Genomic DNA, 23,062 nt, shown 5'->3' with positions numbered 1-23,062 from the left:
CAATCCTTGGAATTCAGCCTGTGTGTGTGTGTGTGAGTCGGAGAGACAGAGTTTGTGTGTGTGCGTGTGTGTGTGTGCCCCTTTCGCAAGGTGGCACAGTGCCACTGGGAGACAATGTGCCGGATTGTGCCCTGCCCGCTCTGTGCTCGTCCCCGTCGCTTGCTGCTTCTCGGGCCCCGTGCCAATCATCGCCCAGGCACAAATTTTGAGTCCGGCCCACCGCCCCCCCCCCCACCGAGCTACCCTTCACTATGCTCTCCCTCCCCCTAATATTACAGGCATCAGGGTAACGCTGCTTAAAAGCAGGAGACTCCCAGCGAAGGTTCGAGTGAGAGAGAACGCACTAGGAGGAAGGAGCAAGAGAGAGAAAGTCACGGCGGATAACAGTACCAACCATCGCAGAGTCCCAGAGAGTAGCTCACTTTCTTAAATTACCCTTTATTTTCTTATTTTTAAAAGCAAATATGTTTCGGGAACAGAAGCCAAACTTCATTCTCTGCTGCTCTCTGCTTTACGCACTCTCTGGTAAGCAAAACTGCCCACTGTGAGTACATGGCTGAGAGGGTTAATCCCCCTCTCCGATAGGGGAACAGACTGCCCGGTGTGTGTCAATGGGGAGAGGTGGGTGAGAGGGTTAATCCCCCCTCCGATAGGGGAACAGACTGCCCGGTGTGTGTCAATGGGGGAGAGGTGGGTGAGAGGGTTAATCCCCCTCCGATAGGGGAACAGACTGCCCGGTGTGTGTCAATGGGGAGAGGTGGGTGAGAGGGTTAATCCCCCTCTCCGATAGGGGAACAGACTGCCCGGTGTGTGTCAATGGGGGAGAGGTGGGTGAGAGGGTTAATCCCCCCTCCGAGAGGGGAACAGGCTGCCCGGTGTGTGTCAATGGGGGAGAGGTGGGTGAGAGGGTTAATCCCCCTCCAAGAGGGGAACAGACTGCCCGGTGTGTGTCAATGGGGAGAGGTGGGTGAGAGGGTTAATCCCCCCTCCGAGAGGGGAACAGACTGCCCGGTGTGTGTCAATGGGGGAGAGGTGGGTGAGAGGGTTAATTCCCCCTCCGATAGGGGAACAGGCTGCCCGGTGTGTGTCAATGGGGGAGAGGTGGGTGAGAGGGTTAATCCCCCCTCCGATAGGGGAACAGACTGCCCGGTGTGTGTCAATGGGGAGAGGTGGGTGAGAGGGTTAATCCCCCCTCCGATAGGGGAACAGACTGCCCGGTGTGTGTCAATGGGGGAGAGGTGGGTGAGAGGGTTAATCCCCCTCCGATAGGGGAACAGACTGCCCGGTGTGTGTCAATGGGGGAGAGGTGGGTGAGAGGGTTAATCCCCCCTCCGATAGGGGAACAGGCTGCCCGGTGTGTGTCAATGGGGGAGAGGTGGGTGAGAGGGTTAATCCCCCTCCGAGAGGGGAACAGACTGCCCGGTGTGTGTCAATGGGGGAGAGGTGGGTGAGAGGGTTAATTCCCCCTCCGATAGGGGAACAGGCTGCCCGGTGTGTGTCAATGGGGGAGAGGTGGGTGAGAGGGTTAATCCCCCCCTCCGATAGGGGAACAGACTGCCCGGTGTGTGTCAATGGGGGAGAGGTGGGTGAGAGGGTTAATCCCCCTCCGATAGGGGAACAGACTGCCCGGTGTGTGTCAATGGGGAGAGGTGGGTGTGAGGGTTATACCTGTTTGATTTCTCACCTGAGTCCCACAGTTTTGGGGTTGTTATGAGGAAACCATCAGTTTTGTTGGCGGGGGGGCAGCGGGTTGAGGGTATTGTTAGGAATCCTATATTCTTGGGGGTGAGTGAGCAGTCTTACAGTTAGAGAGTGACTGCAGGCTGGAAACATAGTGATGGGAACATGCAGAAATACTGGCAGCAAAGGGGTTAAGCCATGAAACAGAGAAACCTTCAATGGCAGTTCCCACGGAATTCCACATCCCTCGCAAATCTGATGTTGGAATGTGATCCAGTGGGATGGGATTGAGAATGCGTCGGAGGTTGGAAGCTGACTGGGTCAAAAATACAGAGAAACAATATTCACATTACTCCTTTTCCACAACCAGCTGACACAGCAGCAAGACTGAGACACCGTGTCAGCCTGTGCTGCGTCTGTCCTGGGAGTGTTTGATGGGATAAACACAGTAAGAAGTCTCACAACACAAGGTTAAAGTCCAACAACCTGTGTTTACCCCAGTCCAACACCGGCATCTCCACATCAGTGTTTGATGGGGACAGTGTAAAGGGAGCTTTACTCTGTATCTAACCTCATACTGTACCTGTCCTGGGAGTGTTTAAGAGGGTAAGAAGTAAGAGACTTCTTACTGTGTTTACCCCAGTCCAACACCAGCATCTCCACACAGTGTTTAATGGGGACAGTGTAGAGGGAGATTTACTCTGTATCTAACCCCGTGCTTTACCTGTCCTGGGAGTGTTTGATGGGGACAGTGTAGAGGGAGATTTACTCTGTATCTAACCCCGTGCTGTACCTGTCCTGGGAGTGTTTGATGGGGACAGTGTAGAGGGAGATTTACTCTGTATCTAACCCTGTGCTGTACCTGTCCTGGGAGTGTTTGATGGGGACAGTGTAGAGGGAGATTTACTCTGTATCTAACCCCGTGCTGTACCTGTCCTGGGAGTGTTTGATGGGGACAGTGTAGAGGGAGATTTACTCTGTATCTAACCCTGTGCTGTACCTGTCCTGGGAGTGTTTGATGGGGACAGTGTAGAGGGAGATTTACTTTGTATCTAACCCCGTGCTTTACCTGTCCTGGGAGTGTTTGATGGGGACAGTGTAGAGGGAGATTTACTCTGTATCTAACCCTGTACTGTATCTGTCTTGGGAGTGTTTGATGGGGACAGTGTAGAGGGAGATTTACTCTGTATCTAACCCCGTGCTGTACCTGTCTTGGGAGTGTTTGATGGGGACAGTGTAGAGGGAGATTTACTCTGTATCTAACCCCGTGCTGTACCTGTCCTGGGAGAGTTTGATGGGGACAATGTAGAAGGGGTTTTATTCTGTATCTGACAGAGTGAGACACCCTCTTTAAACTTGTTCTGTACTTGTTCTGGGATTTAGTAAAGATGGAGATTGGAGGGAAGGGGGTTTGGAGGGAGATCTGGAGGGGAAGAAATTGGAAGGGAGGTGATGGAAGGATGCAGATTTGGTGGGAGGGTTTTTGACTGGAGGGATTGGATGGGAGGGGACTGGGGATGAAGGGTTTTGAATGGACCAGAGAAGGACTGGAGAGGAGTGAATTGGTGGGGGAGGAATTGGAGGGGAGGGGATTGCAGGGCTGGAATTGAATAGGAGATGGTTGGAGATGAGGACACTGATTTGGACCAGAGGAAGATTGGAGGGGAAGGTATTGTACAGGTTCCTAAGGGCAGCCTGGGAGTGGAACTTTGACTGAGAGAGGGAGGAGGGGGAATGAGACTGGAAGGGTACTGCCAGGGCTCAGCATCAGGAATGGGCAGAAAGTGCCAGTGGCGATGGTACAATGCTGAGACAGGGATAGTAAACAATCAGTCACTACAATGTTGCCATTATTCATGAGGCCTCATTCTCTTCTAACAATGACAGCTCCCAGTTGTAAACAGCAGACATCCCCTGCTCTCAAAGACAAACCTTGTTCTAGCGATTCCCCAATAAATCCTTCATATGGAATCATAGAGTGATAGTCTCTCAGTCACCCAGAAAGAGTCTGCAAACCTGTTTAAAGAGTAGGTCTCTCTCTCTGTCAGGGACCCTGTTTAAAGAGGGAGTCTCTCCGTCAGAGACCCTGTTTAAAGAGAGAGTCTCTCTGTCAGGGACCCTGTTTAAAGAGGGAGTCTCTCCCTCAGGGACCCTGTTTAAAGAGGGAATCTCTCCGTCAGGGACCCTGTTTAAAGAGGGAGTCTCTCCGTCAGGGACCCTGTTTAAAGAGGGACTCTCTCTGTCAGAGACCCTGTTTAAAGAGGGAGTCTCTCCGTCAGGGACCCTGTTTAAAGAGGGAATCTCTCCCTCAGGGACCCTGTTTAAAGAGGGAATCTCTCCGTCAGGGACCCTGTTTAAAGAGGGAATCTCTTTGTCAGGGACCCTGTTTAAAGAGGGAATCTCTCCCTCAGGGACACTGTTTAAAGAGGGAATCTCTCTGTCAGGGACCCTGTTTAAAGAGGGAATCTCTCCCTCAGGGACACTGTTTAAAGAGGGAATCTCTCCGTCAGGGACCCTGTTTAAAGAGGGAGTCTCTCTGTCAGAGACCCTGTTTAAAGAGGGAATCTCTCCCTCAGGGACACTGTTTAAAGAGGGAATCTCTCTGTCAGGGACCCTGTTTAAAGAGGGAATCTCTCTGTCAGAGACCCTGTTTAAAGAGGGAATCTCTCTGTCAGGGACCCTGTTTAAAGAGGGAGTCTCTCCGTTAGGGACCCTGTTTAAAGAGGGAATCTCTCTGTCAGGGACCCTGTTTAAAGAGGGAGTCTCTCCCTCAGGGACCCTGTTTAAAGAGGGAATCTCTCTGTCAGGGACCCTGTTTAAAGAGGGAGTCTCTCTGTCAGGGACCCTGTTTAAAGAGGGAGTCTCTCCCTCAGGGACCCTGTTTAAAGAGGGAATCTCTCTGTCAGGGACCCTGTTTAAGGAGGGAATCTCTCTGTCAGGGACCCTGTTTAAAGAGGGAATCTCTCTGTCAGAGACCCTGTTTAAAGAGGGAGTCTCTCCCTCAGGGACCCTGTTTAAAGAGGGAATCTCTCTGTCAGGGACCCTGTTTAAAGAGGGAATCTCTCTGTCAGGGACCCTGTTTAAAGAGGGAATCTCTCTGTCAGGGACCCTGTTTAAAGAGGGAATCTCTCTGTCAGAGACCCTGTTTAAAGAGGGAGTCTCTCCCTCAGGGACCCTGTTTAAAGAGGGAATCTCTCTGTCAGGGACCCTGTTTAAGGAGGGAATCTCTCTGTCAGGGACCCTGTTTAAAGAGGGAATCTCTCTGTCAGAGACCCTGTTTAAAGAGGGAGTCTCTCCGTCAGGGACCCTGTTTAAAGAGGGAGTCTCTCCCTCAGGGACCCTGTTTAAAGAGGGAATCTCTCCCTCAGGGACCCTGTTTAAAGAGGGAGTCTCTCCGTTAGGGACGCTGTTTAATAGCAGTCAGATCAGGAGAGATACAGTCAGTAACACAGGATTATGGGGGAGTAGGATTGAAGTGTGAGAGAGCTGGATTATCAGTAGGGATCCAGTCACGCACAAAAGGTGCTGGGGGAGAGGTTACTGTGTGACAGTGTGAGGGAGCTGGATAATTTGCATCAATCCCATTCACCCATTCCTTCCTGTGCTCACCCATCTACATTGAGTCACTGTGAGAACACAACAATTTTTAAATTCCCATCCTTGTTTTAAAAATTCCGAAAAGGCCCCTTCATGTCTCCAATCCTCCCTATCTCTGAAACCTCCTCCAGCCCCTACAGCTCTCTCTTTTGCCATTAAGGTAAAACAACTTACAATTCCCATTCTTACTCTGAAGGTCAGTACTAAGTAGATGTGAATTAACAGGTGAACTATGGTATATATGCCACACACCAAAATTAATGACAGATGCAACCAAAGCAGAGTCCATGGATTTCACATCAAATCACCCAGACATCACTCCCACAGTGAGTCAACAAACCTCATTAAAACCTCATAGCAACATCGAAAAACTACAGCACAATACAGGCCCTTCGGCCCACAAAGTTGTGCCGAACATGTCCCTACCTTAGAGATTACTAGGCTTACCTATAACCCTCTACCTTACTAAGTTCCATGCACTTATCTAGAAGTCTGTTAAAAGACTCTATCAAATCCGCCTCCACCACCACTGTTGCTGGCAGCACATTCCATGCACCCACCACTCTGAGTGAAAAACCTAACCCTGACATCTCCTCTGTACCTACTCCCCAATACCTTAATCCTGCGTCCTCTTGTGGCAACCATTTCAGCCCTGGGAAAAAGCCTCTGACTATCCACTCGATTAATACCTCTCAACATCTTATACACCTCTATCAGGTCACCCCTCATCATTCGTCTCTCTAAGGAGAAAAGGCCGAGCTCCCTCAACCTATCCACATAAGGCTTGCCACCAAATCCAGGCAACATCCTTGTAAATCTCCTCTGCACCCTTTCTATGGCTTCCACATCCTTCCTGTAATGAGGGGACCAGAACTGAGCACAGTACTCCAAGTGGGGTCTGACCGGGGTCCTATATAGCTGCAACATCATCTTTTGACTCCAAAACCCAATTCCTCGGTTGATGGAGGCTAGTACACCATATGCCTTCTTAACCACAGCTTCAACCTGCGCAGCTGCTTTGAGCGTCCTTTGAATTTGGACCCCAAGATCCTTCTGATCTTCCACACTGCCAAGAATCCTAGCATTAATATTATATTCTGCCATCCTATTTGACCTGCCAAAATGAACCACTTCACACTTATCTGAGTTGAAGTCCATCTGCCACTTCTCCGCCCAGTCTTTCATCCTATCAATGTCTCGCTGCAACTTCTGACATCCCTCCACACTATCCACAACACCTCCAATCTTTGTGTCACTGGCAAACTTACCAACCCATCCCTCCACTTCCTCATTCAGGTCATTCATAAAAATTACAAAGAGTAAGGGTCCCAGAACAGATCCCTGGGGCACACCACTGGTGACCAACCTCCATGCAGAATATGACCCATCCACAGCCACTCACTGCCTTCTGTGGGCAAGCCAGTTCTGGATCCACAAAGCAACGTCCCCTTGGATCCCATGCCCCCTCGCTTTCTTAATAAGCCTTGCATGGGGCACCTTATCAAATGCCTTGCTGAAGTCCATATAAACTACATCTACTGTTCTTCCTTCATCAATGTGTTTCATCACATCTTCAAAAAGTTCAATCAGGCTTGTAAGGCACGATCTGCCTTTGACAAAGCTGTGCTGACTATTCTTAATCATATTATATCTCTCCAAATGTTCATAAATCCTGCCTCTCAGGATCTTCTCCATCAACTTACCAACTACTGAGATTAGACTCACTGGTCTATAATTTCCAGGGCTATCTCGACTCCCTTTCTTGAATAAAGGAACAACATCTGCAATCCTTCAATCCTCCAGAACCTCTCCCGTCGCCATTGATAACGCAAAGATCATCACCAGAGGCTCTGCAATCTCTTCCCTCGCCTCCCACAGTAACCTGCGGCACATCCCATCCGGTCCTGGCGACTTATCTAACTTGATGCTTTTCAAAAACTCCAACACATCCTCTTTCTTAATATCTACACACTCAAGCTTTTCAGTCCACTGAAGTCTGCACTACAACCACCAAGATCCTTTTCCATAGTGAATACTGAAGTAAAGTATTCATTGAGCACCTCTGCTATTTCTACCGGTTCTATACAAACTTTCCCACCTTCACACTTGATAGGTCCTATTCTTTCATCTTTCTCATTAGGGTTTCCAACCTCGACCTTTGAAGATCTCACCTGCAATTCTCTCCAGAAGCCACTCAGACAGTTTTAACAACAGCCCACCTCACAGGGGTTTTTTTCAATGGGAGACTTTGTGACACAGTGCCCCTACCACTGAAACAGAAGGCCTGGGTTCAAGTTCAGTGCCACAAGAAGGAGCATTCAACACAGTTCAACTGGCTCATAACGAGCACAGAAATCCTTATGCCACTATTTCCCAAAGGGTAAAAAATCAGTAGGATTGTGAAGATATACCAACAAAGAGGGTTTCCCTCTTGCCTCCTGACATTTCTTTGCCCAGAATTCCCGAGCACATTCAAACACTAGTTCACAAGTTCTATGCTGTTCTAAGCAAACATCATTGCTCCAAAGGGATAACTTTGCCCCAACAGCCCTCTTTACTTGAAATAGTGGCCTTTCTTTAACTTTGTAACTCAACTTAACTGGGACCTCTGCTGGTCCCTTTCTCTGTGGTACTTTGTTGGCTGGCAGGCACCCCAAAACTGACTGCCTCAAGAATAGCTGTTCACTCACCCTGAAATTGATCTGGTGACCTATCAAAACACACCCAGAAAGTCTCACCATTGTTAAAAGTCAGGGACCAAGGTAACAAGAACTGGTAAATCCTGTCGCAGAAATTTTACAGTCTCCACACACAGCTAATTTAGCACCAGGGAAACAAAGATCAATGGATTTTCTTTCAGCCCCCCACAACTCTCCCTATCTCTGTAATCTCCTTGAGCCTCTACAATACTCCCTAACTCAGTAACCTACTCCAGCTCCAACAGCTCTCCCTATATCTGTAACCTCCTCCAGCCCCTATAACCCTCCCTATCTCTGTAACCTCTCCTCCAGTCCCTACCATCCTCCCTATCTCTATAACCTCCTCCAGCCCCACAACCTTCCTAATTCAGTAACCCTCTTGAAACCCTACAACTCTCCCTATCTCTGGAACCTCCTCCAGCTCCTACAACTCTCCCTATCTCTGTAACCTCCTCCAGCCCCTACAACTCTCCCTATCTACAAAGAACAAAGAACAAAGAACAACCCAGCACGGGAAACAGGCCCTTCGGCCCAACGAGCCCGCGCTGCCGCATCCTCCTACACCTATTCTACCCTGCGTGTCTACGAGTGGAAGCCCTAACTTAGCCAGATTCAGGGGAGAATAGTGTCAATTTGGTACACCAATCAGCCTAAGAGCACATCTTTGGGGTGTGGGAGGAAACCGGAGCGCCCGGAGGAAACCCACGCAACCACAGGGAGAATGCGCAAACTCCCACAGACACAGGCCCAAATCCATGTATCTGCACAGCTAGCAGTGCTAGTCACTGAGCTGTTGCGGCGCCCGTCTACCGGTCCAGGATCAAGCACACACACCGACATGAAGTACTAGGCCACTCCCGACTAGGCTCTGACCCTATTTAATACCCCCTACTATAACCTTCCATCCTCGTTTCGCTCATGTGTCTATCTAAGTAAACCTTAAACGAGTCCAACATTCCTGCCTCCACCACCCTACTCGGTAGCGCGTTCCATACCCCCACGACCCTCTGCGTGAAGAACCTTCCTCTCACATCCAAATTATACCTCTCCCCCCTCACCCTTAGATCATGACCTCTCGTAATTGTACCCAGTCTAGGGAGCAGTCTCTCACTATTGACTCTATCTATTCCCTTCAGTATCTTATATACCTCTATCATGTCTCCCCTCGATCTCCGTCTTTCCAAGGAGAAAAGTCCCAGTTTCTCCAACCTTTCCTCGTAACTCAGTCCCTCCATGCCAGGCAACATCCTGGTAAACCTCCTCTGCACCCTCTCCAGAGTCTCCACGTCCTTCCGGTAGTAAGGTGACCAGAACTGGACGCAGTACTCCAAATGCGGTCTAACCAACGTTCTGTACAACTGAAGCATTAGACGGCAGCTCCTATACTCTATACCCCTTCCTATAAAGGCTAGCATTCCATAAGCTTTCCTCACAACCTTCTCCACTTGTGTTACAACCTGCATAGACTTGTGAACCTGCACTCCCAGGTCCCTCTGTATTTCTATACTCCTAATCGGTCTACCTTTTATCACGTAGTTCCTCTCTGCATTATTCCTTCCAAAATGCATCACCTCGCATTTGTCAGGATTAAATTCCATCTGCCACCTATCTGCCCAATGTACCAACCTATCTATATCCTGCTGTATCACCTGACATTCCACTTCAGTATCCGCCAACCCTGCCATCTTGGTGTCATCCGCAAACTTGCTGATCACACCACTTACACTCTCTTCCAAATCGTTTATGTATACTACAAAGAGGAGAGGTCCCAGTACTGAGCTATGCGGCACACCACTGGTCACTGGCCTCCAGCCAGAAAAGGTCCCCTCAACAACTACCGTCTATCTCCTATTGCCCAGCCAGTTCTCAATCCACCTAGCTACCTGTCCTTGTATCCCATGCGCCTTAACCTTTTCTACCAGCCTACCATGAGGGACTTTGTCAAACGCCTTAACGGCTCTCTCATCGTCAACCGTTTTTGTCACCTCCTCAAAGAATTCTACCAGATTCGTAAGGCAAGACCTCCCTCTAACAAAGCCATGTTGCGTATCCCTAACCAGATCGCAACGCTCCAAATGCTGATACATCCTACCCCTAAGTATTTTTTCCATTAATTTCCCTACCACCGATGTCAAACTCACCGGTCTATAATTTCCAGGGTTATCCCTACTACCTTTTTTAAACAGCGGTACCACATTTGCTACCCTCCAGTCTTCTGGGACCTCACCTGTGTCCAAAGAAGAGACAAAGATTTGCGCCAGAGGCCCAGCAATTTCATCTTTCACCTCCCTAAGCAGCCTGGGATAAATACCATCAGGCCCCGGAGCTTTATCCATCCTTACGCTACCTAAAAGCCCTAGCACTTCCTCCCTCGTAATAGATATTTCCTGCCACTGATCCACAGCTCCCTCCAAGACACCGCATGACACCGAACCCCTCTCCTTCGTGAATACCGACACAAAGTATTCATTCAGGATCTCCCCCATTCCCTCCGACTCAATACATAACTCCCCACTTTTGTCCCTAAGAGGACCAATTTTCCCTCTAACTACTCTCTTGCTCCTAATATATGAATAAAATGCCTTTGGATTTTCCTTAATCCTATCAGCCAAAGCCATTTCATGCCCCCTCTTCGCCCTTCTAACTCCCCTTTTTTAGCTCCCTCCTACTCTCTCTACATTCCTCCAGCGCACTCTCCGTACCCAGTTGTTTCGACCTAACATACGCATCCCTCTCCTTCCTCACCAAGTCTTCGATATCCCCCGTAATCCACGGCTCTCTAATCCTACCTTTCCCATCCTTCCGCTTAACTGGAACATGCCTCTCCTGCAACATTTTCAGTTTGCCCTTAAAAGCTTCCCACTTGCCAACCGTGGACTTGCCAGCTAACAACCCCTCCCAATCAGTGTCCTTCAGCTCCCTCCTAATCCGGCTATAGCTCGCCTTCCCCCAGTTCAGCACCCTCCCGTTCGGCCGGCACTCATCCCTTTCCATTTTTATCCTAAAGTAGACGGACTTGTGGTCACTGTTAGCCACATGTTCGCCTACCTCAACCTCAACCACCTGCCCCGGCTCATTACCCAACACTAAATCCAGTATAGCCCCTTCCCTCGTCGGGCTAGTTACGTACTGCTCTAGAGACCCTTCCAAAACACATTTCACAAACTCCTCACCCTCCGTACCCCCAGCTCTAGGCCCCTTCCAATCCACTCCAGGAAGATTAAAGTCACCCACTACAACCACCCTATTCTTCCCGCACCTATCCAAAATGCCCCTGCAAATGCCTTCCTCCACTGACCTCGGGCTGTTGGGTGGCCTATAGTATACCCCTAGCATCGTAATCCCTCCCTTTTTATTCCTCAACTCCACCCACAGTGACTCAATCCCTGTCTCTTCTATATTGTCCTCCCTCTGCACTGCTATGATGTTTTCCTTTACTAACAGTGCCACCCCTCCACCTCTTTTCAACCCTCCTCTGTCACACCTAAAACACTTGTACCCAGGAACATTCGGCTGCCAGTCCTGCCCTTCACGTAACCACGTCTCCGTTACAGCCACCACATCTAACTTCCTCACAAACATCAAGGCCCTAAGCTCATCCGTTTTTCCTGTCACACTCCTCGCATTGAAACACAGTCCAACCCACCAGGGCCACTCAGAACCTCCTTCTCCCTGATAATTTTCCTTTCACCCAACTCTCTCCCAGCCACACCCCCACCCCCCCTCCCTATTAGTTTAAACCATTCCTAAACACACCAGCTAACCTCCCCGCTAAGACACTAGTTCCCCTCCCATTCAAATTCTCTCCACCCTTCCTGTACAGTTGCCCTTCTCTCATTAACACCTCCCAGTGGTCTACAAAAGTAAAGCCCTCTACCCTACACCAATCCCTCAACCATGCATTCAGCTGCACGATCTCGTTATTTCTAGCCCTGCTGGTACTAGGCAGCAACCCAGAGAATGCCACCCTGGAGGTCCTGCTCTTCAGTGTGGACCCCAACTCCCTAAATTGCCTACGGACATCTACCCTACTCCTCCTTCCTATGTCCCCCTCCCCTATGTGTACTATTACCTCTGCCTGGGTCCCCTCCCCTTTCAAAATTCCCTCTACCCTTCCCGTTACGTCCTGTACCCCTGCTCCAGGGAGGCAGACCACCATCCTGGAGTCACGCCTCTGCCCACAGAACCTCCTGTCGATGCCTTGGATCCTCCCATCCCCTACCACTATCACCTTACCAGCCCCCTTCTGTCCCTATAAGTCATTCTGGCCCCCCCGCCTATCCTTTTGTGCCCCTGTCGACGAATCTTGGGGGGCCACTGGGGAGGCCGGGGGACCATGACTACTCTTCTTCTTCCTCTTTTTCCGCCTAACAGTCGTCCACCCCTCCTGCTCTTCAGCCCTTGGGACCTCTACCTGCTCATGGTTCTGAGACATTATCTCTTCGTTTTCCCTAACCAGAAACGCATCCTCCAAACGCCCCTCGAGTTGCCTGACCCGGGCCCTCAAGCGCTGCAGCTCTAAGCATTTAGCACAGATGTGGGCCTTGGGGAGACACGACGCCACCAAGAACTCCCACATACGGCATCTAACACAGCTTATGTTCCTCCCCATAGCCCCTGCCATGTCCCAACCTCCTGTATGTGGCAAAAGGTAGAAATCTGCCACTCACCTTCTCTAAGCCTACTCTCACCTAAGCCCAGCGAGCCAAAGCCCTTCTCACTCAGCTCCCACTCACTCCGCTGCCTGCTGTATGCCACTACCTCCTTTTTATACCCCCCGCTCCCCCTTCCCTATCTGTAAACTTTCTTGAGCCGGTATAACTCTGCCTAACTCTGTAACCTCCTCCAGCCCCTACAACATTTCCTATCTCAGAGTGTATTCATAGAACCCTACGGTTCAGAAAGAGGCCCTTCGGCCCATCAGGTCTGCACCGAACACAATCCCACCCAGGACCTACCCCCATATCATACTCGCTAATCCCTCTAACCTACGCATCCCTGGACACTAAGGGGCAATTTCTTAGCATGGCCAATCAACCTAACCCGCACATCTTTGGACTGTGGGAGGAAACCGGAGTACCCAGAGGAAACCCACGCAGACACGAGGAGAACGTGCAAACTCCACACAGACAGTGACCCAAGCCAGGAATCAAACCCAGGACCCTGGAGCTGTGAAGCAGCAGGGCTAACCACTGTGCTACCATGCCGCCCCACATGCCACCATCATCTCTGTAACCTCCTCCAATCCCTACAACATTCCCTATCTGTGTAACCGCTTCCAGCCCCTACAACCCCTCTCCCCAATTCAGTAACCTCCTCCAGCCTCTACAACATTCCCTATCTCTGCAGCCTCCTCCAGTTCTGCCTCTTGAACATCGCCTCATTTAAGACTCTCCTTCAAACTTCCTTCTTGGATCCAGCTTTTGGTCACCTGCCTGTCAATTATCTCTCCAAGTGGCTCACAATGTAATATATCCAGATCGCCCAACAGTCCAGCTATTGGCATTGGCCTCTGTCTGTCTCACTGTCTGTTTGTCTCTCTATCAGCACTACGACCCTCGGAGGGGATCTCAGTCTCAACACACCACAACATCCACAAGAGGGTGGGATCAGACGTCACGCTGTACTGCGGCTTCTGGTCGAGCGAGTATGTGTCGGACCTCACCACCCTGTCCTGGCGTTTCCGGCCTGACAACTCACGGGACATTATCTCAGTAAGTGTAACAGCCGCTGGCAACTTTGGCCAAGGGACACCCAGCCAGGCTCAGTCCTGGCTGCAGCGTGAACACCCGGGTCTGGAGGTGCTGCTAGGCAGGGGAGTGACTGATGGGTTTGGGTTTGGGGAGGGGGTTTGTGTGGGAAACTGTGGTACCTGAGCAGCAGAGAGATATTCAACCATGTGGGGCTGCGCGCTGCCCCCAGATAATCCCAGTGGAAGGGGAAAGGGGCAGCTTCGTGAACAGGGAAATTTAGGCTGTATCTAACCCCGTGCTGCATGGTTTGGGGAGACCTTTAAGAGGTTTGTGTCGTTCTAACTCTGTCCTCCATTTTACAGATCTTTCATTATGGCAACGGAGTTCCTTATATTGAGAAATGGGGTCAGTTCAGGGGGCGAGTGGAATGGGTCGGGGATATTTCCAAACACGATGGCTCAATTGTGATCCGTAATCTCGACTACATCGATAATGGAACTTTCACCTGTGATGTCAAGAACCCTCCAGATGTGGTCGGAACTTCCTCAGATGTCCACCTTACAGTTTATGACAGAAGTAAGAATTGAAGTTCTGAATGTGAGTGAGTGAGTGAGTGAGGTTGTGTGGAATATGGAGACCAGAACTGTGCACAGTACTCCAACTGTGGTCTAACTAAAGGGACATGAAGACCAGCATTGCACACAGTGCCCCAAATGTGGTCTAACTGAGAGATATGGAGGCCAGAACTGTGCACAGTACTCCAACTGTGGTCTAACTAAAGGGACATGGAGACCAGCATTGCACACAGTGCCCCAAATGTGGTCTAACTGAGAGATATGGAGGCCAGAACTGTGCACAGTGCTCCAAATGTGATCTAACCAAGGGATATGGAGACCAGAACTGTGCACAGTTTCCCAAGTGTGGTCTAACCGAGGGATACGGAGGCCAGAACTGTTCCAGTCTGTAACTCACTCCCGGGTATCTGTTATTCTATATATAACCCACCCCGAATCCCTCGATTAGTTTCCAGTCTGTAACTCACTCCCGAGTATCTGTTATTCTATATATAACCCACCCCGAATCCCTCGATTAGTTTCCAGTCTGTAACTCACTCCCGGATATCTGTTATTCTGTATATAACCCATCCCGAATCCCTCGATTAGTTCCCAGTCTGTAACTCACTCCCGGGTATCTGTTATTCTATATATAAACCACACCAAACCCCCAGTTAGATTCCAGTCTGTAACTTACTCCCGGGTATCTGTTATTCTATATATAAACCACCCTGAACCCCTCGATTAAATTCCCAAGTGTGGTCTAACCAAGGGATACGGAGACCAGAACTGTGCACAGTTTCCCAAGTGGGGTCTAATCGAGGGATATAGAGACCAGAACTGTGCACAGTTTCCCAAGTGGGGTCTAATCGAGGGATATAGAGACCAGAACTGTGCACAGTTTCCCAAGTGTGGTCTAACCAAGGGATACGGAGACCAGAACTGTGCACAGTTTCCCAAGTGGGGTCTAATCGAGGGATATAGAGACCAGAACTGTGCACAGTTTCCCAAGTGTGGTCTAACCAAGGGATACGGAGACCAGAACTGTGCACAGTTTCCCAAGTGGGGTCTAATCGAGGGATATAGAGACCAGAACTGTGCACAGTTTCCCAAGTGTGGTCTAACCGAGGGATACGGAGACCAGAACTGTTCCAGTCTGTAACTCACTCCCAGATACCTGTTATTCTATATATAACCCACCCCAAATCCCTCGATTAGTTTCCAGTCTGTAACTCACTCCCGGATATCTGTTATTCTGTATATAACCCACCCCGAATCCCTCGATTAGTTTCCAGTCTGTAACTCACTCCCGGGTATCTGTTATTCTATATATAACCCACCCCGAATCCCTCGATTAGTTTCCAGTCTGTAACTCACTCCCGGGTATCTGTTATTCTATATATAACCCACCCCGAATCCCTCGATTAGTTTCCAGTCTGTAACTCACTCCCGGGTATCTGTTATTCTATATATAAACCGCCCCAAATCCCTTGATTAAATTCCCAAGTGTGGTCTAACCAAGGGATACGGAGACCAGAACTGTGCACAGTTTCCCAAGTGTGGTCTAACCGAGGGATATAGAGACCAGAATTGTGCACAGTTTCCCAAGTGTGGTCTAACCAAGGGATACGGAGACCAGAACTGTGCACAGTTTCCCAAGTGTGGTCTAACCAAAGGATATGGAGGCAATAACTATCTAAATTTAGAAATACCACATTTTGACAGAATGTCATGTGAATGGTGGAGTTGAGGAAGAATGTTTTTACCCAGTGAGTGGAACTTGCTGTCTATATGGATAATGGTAGTGAAAATGAGTAATGATGTCAAGAAGAAATTGGAATGGACTCACAGGGAAATATATTTGCCAGGGATAGAATGGATGCAACGTGACTGATTGGGTTGCACCACAGACAGCCAGCAGGGGCTGGATTGGCTATATGTCTTACTGTACCGTCATGACTGTGACTCTCTGACTCCCAACTATCTTCTCTTGCAGTCCCTCCAGTTGGTGCTGGAGTTGTCTCTGGAGCCATCATTGGCACCTTCCTAGGTATCATTCTCCTCATCGTTGGAGGATTGTATCTGTTCCGTTACATTGTCCGGAGGCGCGCAAGGAGTGAGACCATTTTCTTTAAAGGGGCCAGGTGAGTGAAGTGGACAGAGGGCGAGGGGGAAGCAGAGTTACAGAGAAAAACAAGAGAGTGAAAGACAGAGTGGACGAGACATAAACCACCTCAAATCCAGTCATTAGATTCCAGTCTGTAACTCACTCCTGGGTATCTGTTATTCTATATATAAAACCGCCCTGAATCCCATGATTAGATTCCAGTCTGTAACTCACTCCCGGTATCTGTTATTCTGTATATAAACCACCCCAAACCCCTCGATTAGATTCCAGTCTGTAACTCACTCCCGGGTATCTGTTATTCTATGTATAAACCACCCCGAACCCCTCGATTAGATTCCAGTCTGTAACTCACTCCCGGGTATCTGTTATTCTATATATAAACCACCCCGAACCCCTCGATTAGATTCCAGTCTGTAACTCACTCCCAGGTGTCTGTTATTCTATATATAAACCACCCCGAACCCCTCGATTAGATTCCAGTCTGTAACTCACTCCCGGGTATCTGTTATTCTATATATAAACCACACTGAACCCCTCGATTAGATTCCAGTCTGTAACTCACTCCCGGGTATCTGTTATTCTATATATAAACCACACTGAACCCCTCGATTAGATTCCAGTCTGTAACTCACTCCCGGGTATCTGTTATTCTATATATAAACCACCCTGAATCCCTCGATTAGATTCCAGTCTGTAACTCACTCCCGGGTATCTGTTATTCTATATATAAACCACCCCAAACCCCTCGATTAGATTCCAGTGTGTAACTCACTCCCGGGTATCTGTTATTCTATATATAAACCACACTGAACCCCTCGATTAGATTCCAGTCTGTAACTCACTCCCGGGTATCTGTTATTCTGTATATAAACCACCCCGAACCCCTCGATTAGATTCCAGTCTGTAACTCACTCCTGGGTATCTGTTATTCTATATATAAACCACCCCGAACCCCTCGATTAGATTCCAGTCTTGTAAGGGTTGCGGTTCAGATACGGGTTGCTGTGATTTGAATGGTAATTTTGTTCTATTTCTTGTACAGTGCTGCAGAACGAGGCAAGGCAAGTGGCAAAGCTGGGACTGTGAGTAAAGTAAGTATGAAAACCTCAGGCAGGCGGGATGCATACTAAAGCAAGGCCCCCGCAAACCTTTCTAGGGAGGGGTCGACCGCCTTGAACATGTTTTGCACCTGCAACCTGAATCAGGGGGGAGGGAACAGGGAAAGAGCGAATGGGATGGGAGGGCTTTGGAGGGGAGGGAATTGGGGGGGAGGGAATTGGAGGGGAGGGAATTGGAGGGGGGAGAGGGGATTTGGGGGAGGGGTATTGTCAGGGAGAGGGGATTGGACGGAATAGGCATTGTAGGAGAGCCGGGAATTGGTAAATGAGAGGGGAGGGAAGGGTGCTCTGGAGTGGAGTGATTTAGGGTGCTGAGGACTATGAGGGTGGAGGGATGGGAGGAGGGGATTTGGAGGGGGTTGTTGGAGGGAAGAGGACCTGGAGGGGAGGGGGATGATGGAAAAAGAATTGGAATGGAGGGAATCAGAGGTCAGAGGAATGGAGGGCTTGGAGAGTGGAGAGGGGAGAGTGTTGGAAGGGGATATCGACACAAGGGGAATTGGATGGGAGGGGAATTGGGAACTTGAGGATCAGATTGAAGCCTGGCCCCTGGCTGTGCATTGCAGGAAGGGATGGGAGGGGGCAGCGAGCTGTGGTGGGAATAGCTGGTGGTCTCCATCTCTGGGCATGCTTCCAAACACTATTTCCAAAAACCCACCCCCCTCCAACCCCTTCCTCCCGTCTCTGTCTCCCCGCGCAGGGACCCGTTCTGTACGCCACGTTGGACCAGAGCAAGAGCGGCAAGGGAGCCAGTGAGAAGAAATCCAAGCTCTCCGAGTCCAAGCGGGACAAGAAGTAGCGGTTACCCCCACCGCGGGGTCCTCGGGATGGAGGCGGGGGCTCAACCGGGGGTCCGCGGGTCCTGATGACCATCGAGATGACGCTGACTGATTCGGACACCGGCAGCGACACTGAAATGAAGAAACTCCCCAGCAACAACCACCACAAGCGAAAGAAAAGTTCCAACGCCAAATAACCACGCACTCTTCCTATAATCCTGCCATTCCTTCCCTCTGCTGCCTCCCTCTTCCCGCCCATCCTGTTGAGTTTCTCCAGCTGAGGAATGGCCCTCTTGGTTCATTTGCCTCATTGGAGAGGTGCCTGTCCAATCTCCCAAACTCCCCCAATTCCTCTCAGCCTCTCACTCCTCACCAGGTTTTCCTCCTTCACTGCCTCCGCCTCTTCACTCACGCGCGTGGCACTTTAACCACCGCATATCCTCGGTTGAAAGCTAGGGGACCCCCTCTCACTTCCCCCACTGATGGCTGTGCCACCTTGCCAGGTGGTTTCCACCCGAGAGGGGCCTCTCCTTGGCTCTCGTGAGGCGCCAGCTCTTGACCGGTTCACCCTGATTGGTTGGTGTGGAGGGAGGAGGGGGGGAGTTTGTCAGAGGGTGATTGGGGGGTGCACGTGGATGAGGAAGAGATGAGAGTCCATTGAGTTGTGAGGGTTGTCTGGATTCGCGCTAAGATGGCAGGTGGCGCGACCCCAGGCAGTAGGATAATGGCCATCAAGTTTGTCGAGGAGTGACGCACTGGTGGATAGGAGGGAGGATTTGCTTCTTTCTCTCTGTCTCACATCTTCCTTTCCCAACCCCCTCTAGCAGGCAGTCAATGTTCAAGGTCACGGGGGCAGGGGAGGGCTTGCAAGCGGACAATCGCACGGTGGGTTTGGTTCGCAATGCCCTCCATTCCACCCTGACCTGTTGCCAAACCCTCCAATGCTCCCTTGCCCCACCCCACCCCTTCTGCTATCTACTTTACAAAAGGCTCTTTCCCTGCCACTTTGAGTTGAAATGGGAGTGCACCAATATGGGCCCTTGAACTTCACAACGAAACCACACTGTCCTCTCAGCGAAGTGGGGGAGGGGGGGGTGTGGTGGCGTTGGTCAAGCTACTGACCTATCACCCCGCTCAGGTTCAATGGCTCAACTCGATTGGATCTCACCCCGCATAGCAACTAGCTCAAAGCTGTTGTCATTGGACAGACCAGTCGACCATCAGCCCAAGACTGCAGCTCATTGAAATCCAGCCATGATTGGTCGAGTGGTTGACCATTGACCCAACCCGTGATTGGTCCACCTGAGTTAACCACTAACCCAATGCGGGCCATTGAAACCCAACTGCGATTGGTCTAGTGGTTGACCCTTGGCCCAATGGTGCCTTCCGTTAAAACTTGGCCTGTGATTGGTTCACTTGAGTTAACCACTGGCCCCCGACGCGGTCCATTGAATCTGAACCACAATTGGTCCAGTGGTCGACTGTTGACCCAATGACACGGTCCCCTAAAACCCAACTGTGATTGGCCAGGCTGGTCAGCCACCCAGCTAAGATGGCGTTCCCTTGGTGCTTGATTGAGATTGGCCGAGTCAATTCTGCCAATAGCCAACAGCGGTGCACTCCACATCTGTCGCGACAGATTTTAGATTAACGCATTCGTGGATATTATTCCCTATTAATGAAATTAACGCCACAATTGTGTCTAATTTAGCCCCGTGTTGAAGCTTTGCACTAGCCTCGAGTCTAAAACAAGAGAACCTGATTTAGTGATGTAACTAGGTTATAAAAACACTGTTCTCATTATTAAACAATAAAGATTTGAAATGGGTGCTGTCTGCGTGTGTTATTGACAGGTCAGTACATTGAATAAGAGGGTCTGCATTGGGTAGGGGGCTCTGATTGAGGACTTAAAAGATACACAAAGATGTCCAACACCAGGACACAATGGCCAAGGAAGACATCGAACATAAGAGCGGGAAGGTTATGATGGAGCTGTATAAAACACTAGTTAGGCCATAGCTAGGGTACTGTGTGCAGTTCTGGCCACCACACTATAGGAAGGATGCGATTGCATTGGAGAGGGAGCAGAGGAGGTTCACTGGGATGTTGCCTGGGCTGGATCGTTCTAGCTTTCCTTGGAACAAAGAACAAAGAAAATTACAGCAGGAATAGGCCCTTTGGCCCTCGAAGCCTGCACCAACAATGCTGCCCAACTGAACTAAAACACACTATTCAGGGACATATCCCTTTATTCCCATCCTATTCATTTGTTTGTCCAGATGCCCCTTAAATCTCACTATTGTATCTGTTTCCACTACCTATTATGTAGGAGTATAATATCAAGGGTAGGAGTCTTAGCAGTGTTGAAGAGCAGAAGGACCTTGGGGTCCGGGTCCATAGCACTCTTAAATCGGCCTCGCAGGTGGAGGATGTGATCAAGAAGGCGTGTGGTGTACTGGCCTTCATTAATCGAGGAATTGAGTTTAGGAATTTGGAGGTAATGCTGCAACTTTATAAGACCCTTGTCAGACCCCACTTGGAGTACTGTGTGCAGTTCTGGTCGCCTCACTACAGGAAGGATATGGAAGCTATTGAAAGGGTGCAGAGGAGATTTACAAGGATGTTGCCTGGATTGGGTGGCATGCCTTATGAAGATAGGTTGAGGGAGCTCAGTCTTTTCTCCCAGGAGAGATGAAGGATGAGAGGTGACCTGATAGAGGTTTATAAGATGTTGAGAGGTATAGATAGGGTGAATTCTCAGAGGCTATTTCCCAGGGCTGAAATGGTCGCTAAGAGAGGACATAGGTTTAAGGTGCTGGGGAGCAGGTACAGAGGAGATGTCAGGGGTAAGTTTTTCACTCAGAGAGTGGTGAGTGAGTGGAATCGGCTGCCGTTGGTGGTGGAGGCGAACTCGCTGGGGTCTTTCAAGAGACTTCTGGATGAGTACATGGGATTTAATGAGATTGAGGGTTATAGATAGGCGTGGTATTTAGGGATACGATCGGCGCAACTTGTGGGCCGAAGGGCCTGTTTCTGCTGTAGTGTTCTATGTTCTACCCCCGGAAGCAAGTTTCAGGCACCCACCACCTTCTGTGTAAAAAAATCTGCCTCACACATCTCCTCTAAATCTCACCCCTCACACCTTATGCCCCCTAGTAATTGATGCCTCCACCCTGGGAAAAAGCTTCTGACTATCCACTCAGTCCAGGCCCCTCATAATCTTGTAGACTTCTATCAGGTACCCCCCGCCCAACCTCCATTGCTCCAATGAGAACAAACCAAGATTCTCCAATCTCTCCTCATAGCTAATGTCCTCCATACCAGGCAACACCCTGGTAAATCTTTTCTGTACCCTCTCCAAAACCCAAACATCTTTCTGGTAGTGTGGCGGTCAGAATTAAACACTATACTCCAAATGTGGCCTAACTATAAAGCTGTAACATGACTTGCCAATTTTTAACTTCAGTGCCCCATCCGATGAAGGCAAGTATGCCGTATGCCTTCTTGATTACCTTCTCCACTTGCATTGCCACTTTCAGTGACCTGTGTACCTGTACACCCAGATTCCTCTGGCTATCAATACTCTTAAGAGTCCTGTGATTTACTGTATATTTCCTATCTGTATTAGACCTCCCAAAATACATTACCTCACATTTGTCTGGATTAAACTCCATCTGCCATCTCTCCGCCCAAGTCTCCAACTGATCTATATCCTGCTGTATCCTCTGATGGTCCTCATCGCTGTCCGCAAATCCACCAACCTTTGTGTCGTCAGCAAACTTACTTATCAATCCAGTTACATTTTCCTCCAAATCATTTTTATATATAACGAACAGTAAAGATTCCAGTACAGATCTCAGAGGAATGCCACTTGTCACAGCCCTCCATTCAGAAATGCACCCTTCCACTGCTATCCTCTGGCTTCTATGACTGAGCCAGTTCTATATCCACCTTGTCAGCTCACCTCTGATCCCACATGACTTCACCTTCTGCACCAGTCTGCAATGAGGGACCTTATCAAAGGCCTTACTGAAGTCCATGTAGACAACGTAGTAAACCCCCAGCATTGTGACTACATCCTTCCTATTCCTGAGCTCTATCCATATTGCCTTGTTGTATGAACCCTCTGAGGTGTCCTCCCACAGTACAGCTATGATATTCTCCTTAATCAGTAGTGCAACTCCCCCACTCCTTTTACATCCCCCTTTATCCCGCCTGAAACATCCTGGAATGTTAAGCTACCAATCCTATCCTTCCCTTAACCAAGTCTCTGTAATGGCAACAGCATCATAGTTGCAATTATTAATCCAAGCTCTAAGTTCATCTGCCTTACCTGTTACACTTCTCGCATTGAAACAAATGCACTTTAGTCCATCAGACCCTTGTTGATCAGCAACCCCACACTGCCTGCTCTTCCTCTGAGTCTTAGTGGCCCTACTGTTTAGTTTCCCTTCAGTTAATTCACCTTTAATTTGGTTCCCACCCCCTCCACCAAACCCCCCACCTCTGCCACCAAACTAGCAAACCTCCCAGCCAGAATATTTATGTCTTCCCGGTTTAGATGCAACCTGTCCTTCTTGCACAGGACCCATCTGGCCCGGAAGAGAGAAAGGCTGGAGGTGGTGGAGAACCGGATGGTTGTATGAGTGACACAGATAAGGTAGAGGGGTCAATGACCAGGGGGTATTGATTTAAGCTAAGGGGCAGGAAATTTAGAGGGGATTCAAGGAAACACTTTTTCACCCAGAAGAAGATGGTGGGAATCTGGAACTCAAAGGGTGGTAGAGGTGGGGACCCTCACAACATTTAAGAAG

General features: G+C 49.6%; 1 protein-coding gene across 1 annotated transcript; it reads left to right on the top strand.

Annotated features, from left to right (window-relative positions):
- Positions 1-261: 261 nt before the first annotated feature.
- On the top strand, positions 262-18,867 carry LOC145351977 (myelin protein P0). Its single transcript, XM_080201823.1, has 6 exons — positions 262-525; positions 13,524-13,690; positions 14,032-14,245; positions 16,220-16,367; positions 17,394-17,442; positions 18,170-18,867. The coding sequence occupies exons 1-6, from the start codon at positions 465-467 to the stop codon at positions 18,266-18,268; spliced, it is 738 nt and encodes a 245-aa protein (XP_080057949.1). The 5' UTR covers positions 262-464; the 3' UTR covers positions 18,269-18,867.
- The last annotated feature ends 4,195 nt before the right edge of the window (positions 18,868-23,062 follow it).

This window comes from Carcharhinus amblyrhynchos, chromosome 13 (genome assembly GCF_965287045.1).
Source record: "Carcharhinus amblyrhynchos chromosome 13, sCarAmb.v2.hapA, whole genome shotgun sequence".
In the NCBI taxonomy this organism is placed as follows: Eukaryota; Metazoa; Chordata; class Chondrichthyes; order Carcharhiniformes; family Carcharhinidae; genus Carcharhinus; species Carcharhinus amblyrhynchos.
This window is presented reverse-complemented; position numbering and strand designations above follow the sequence as displayed.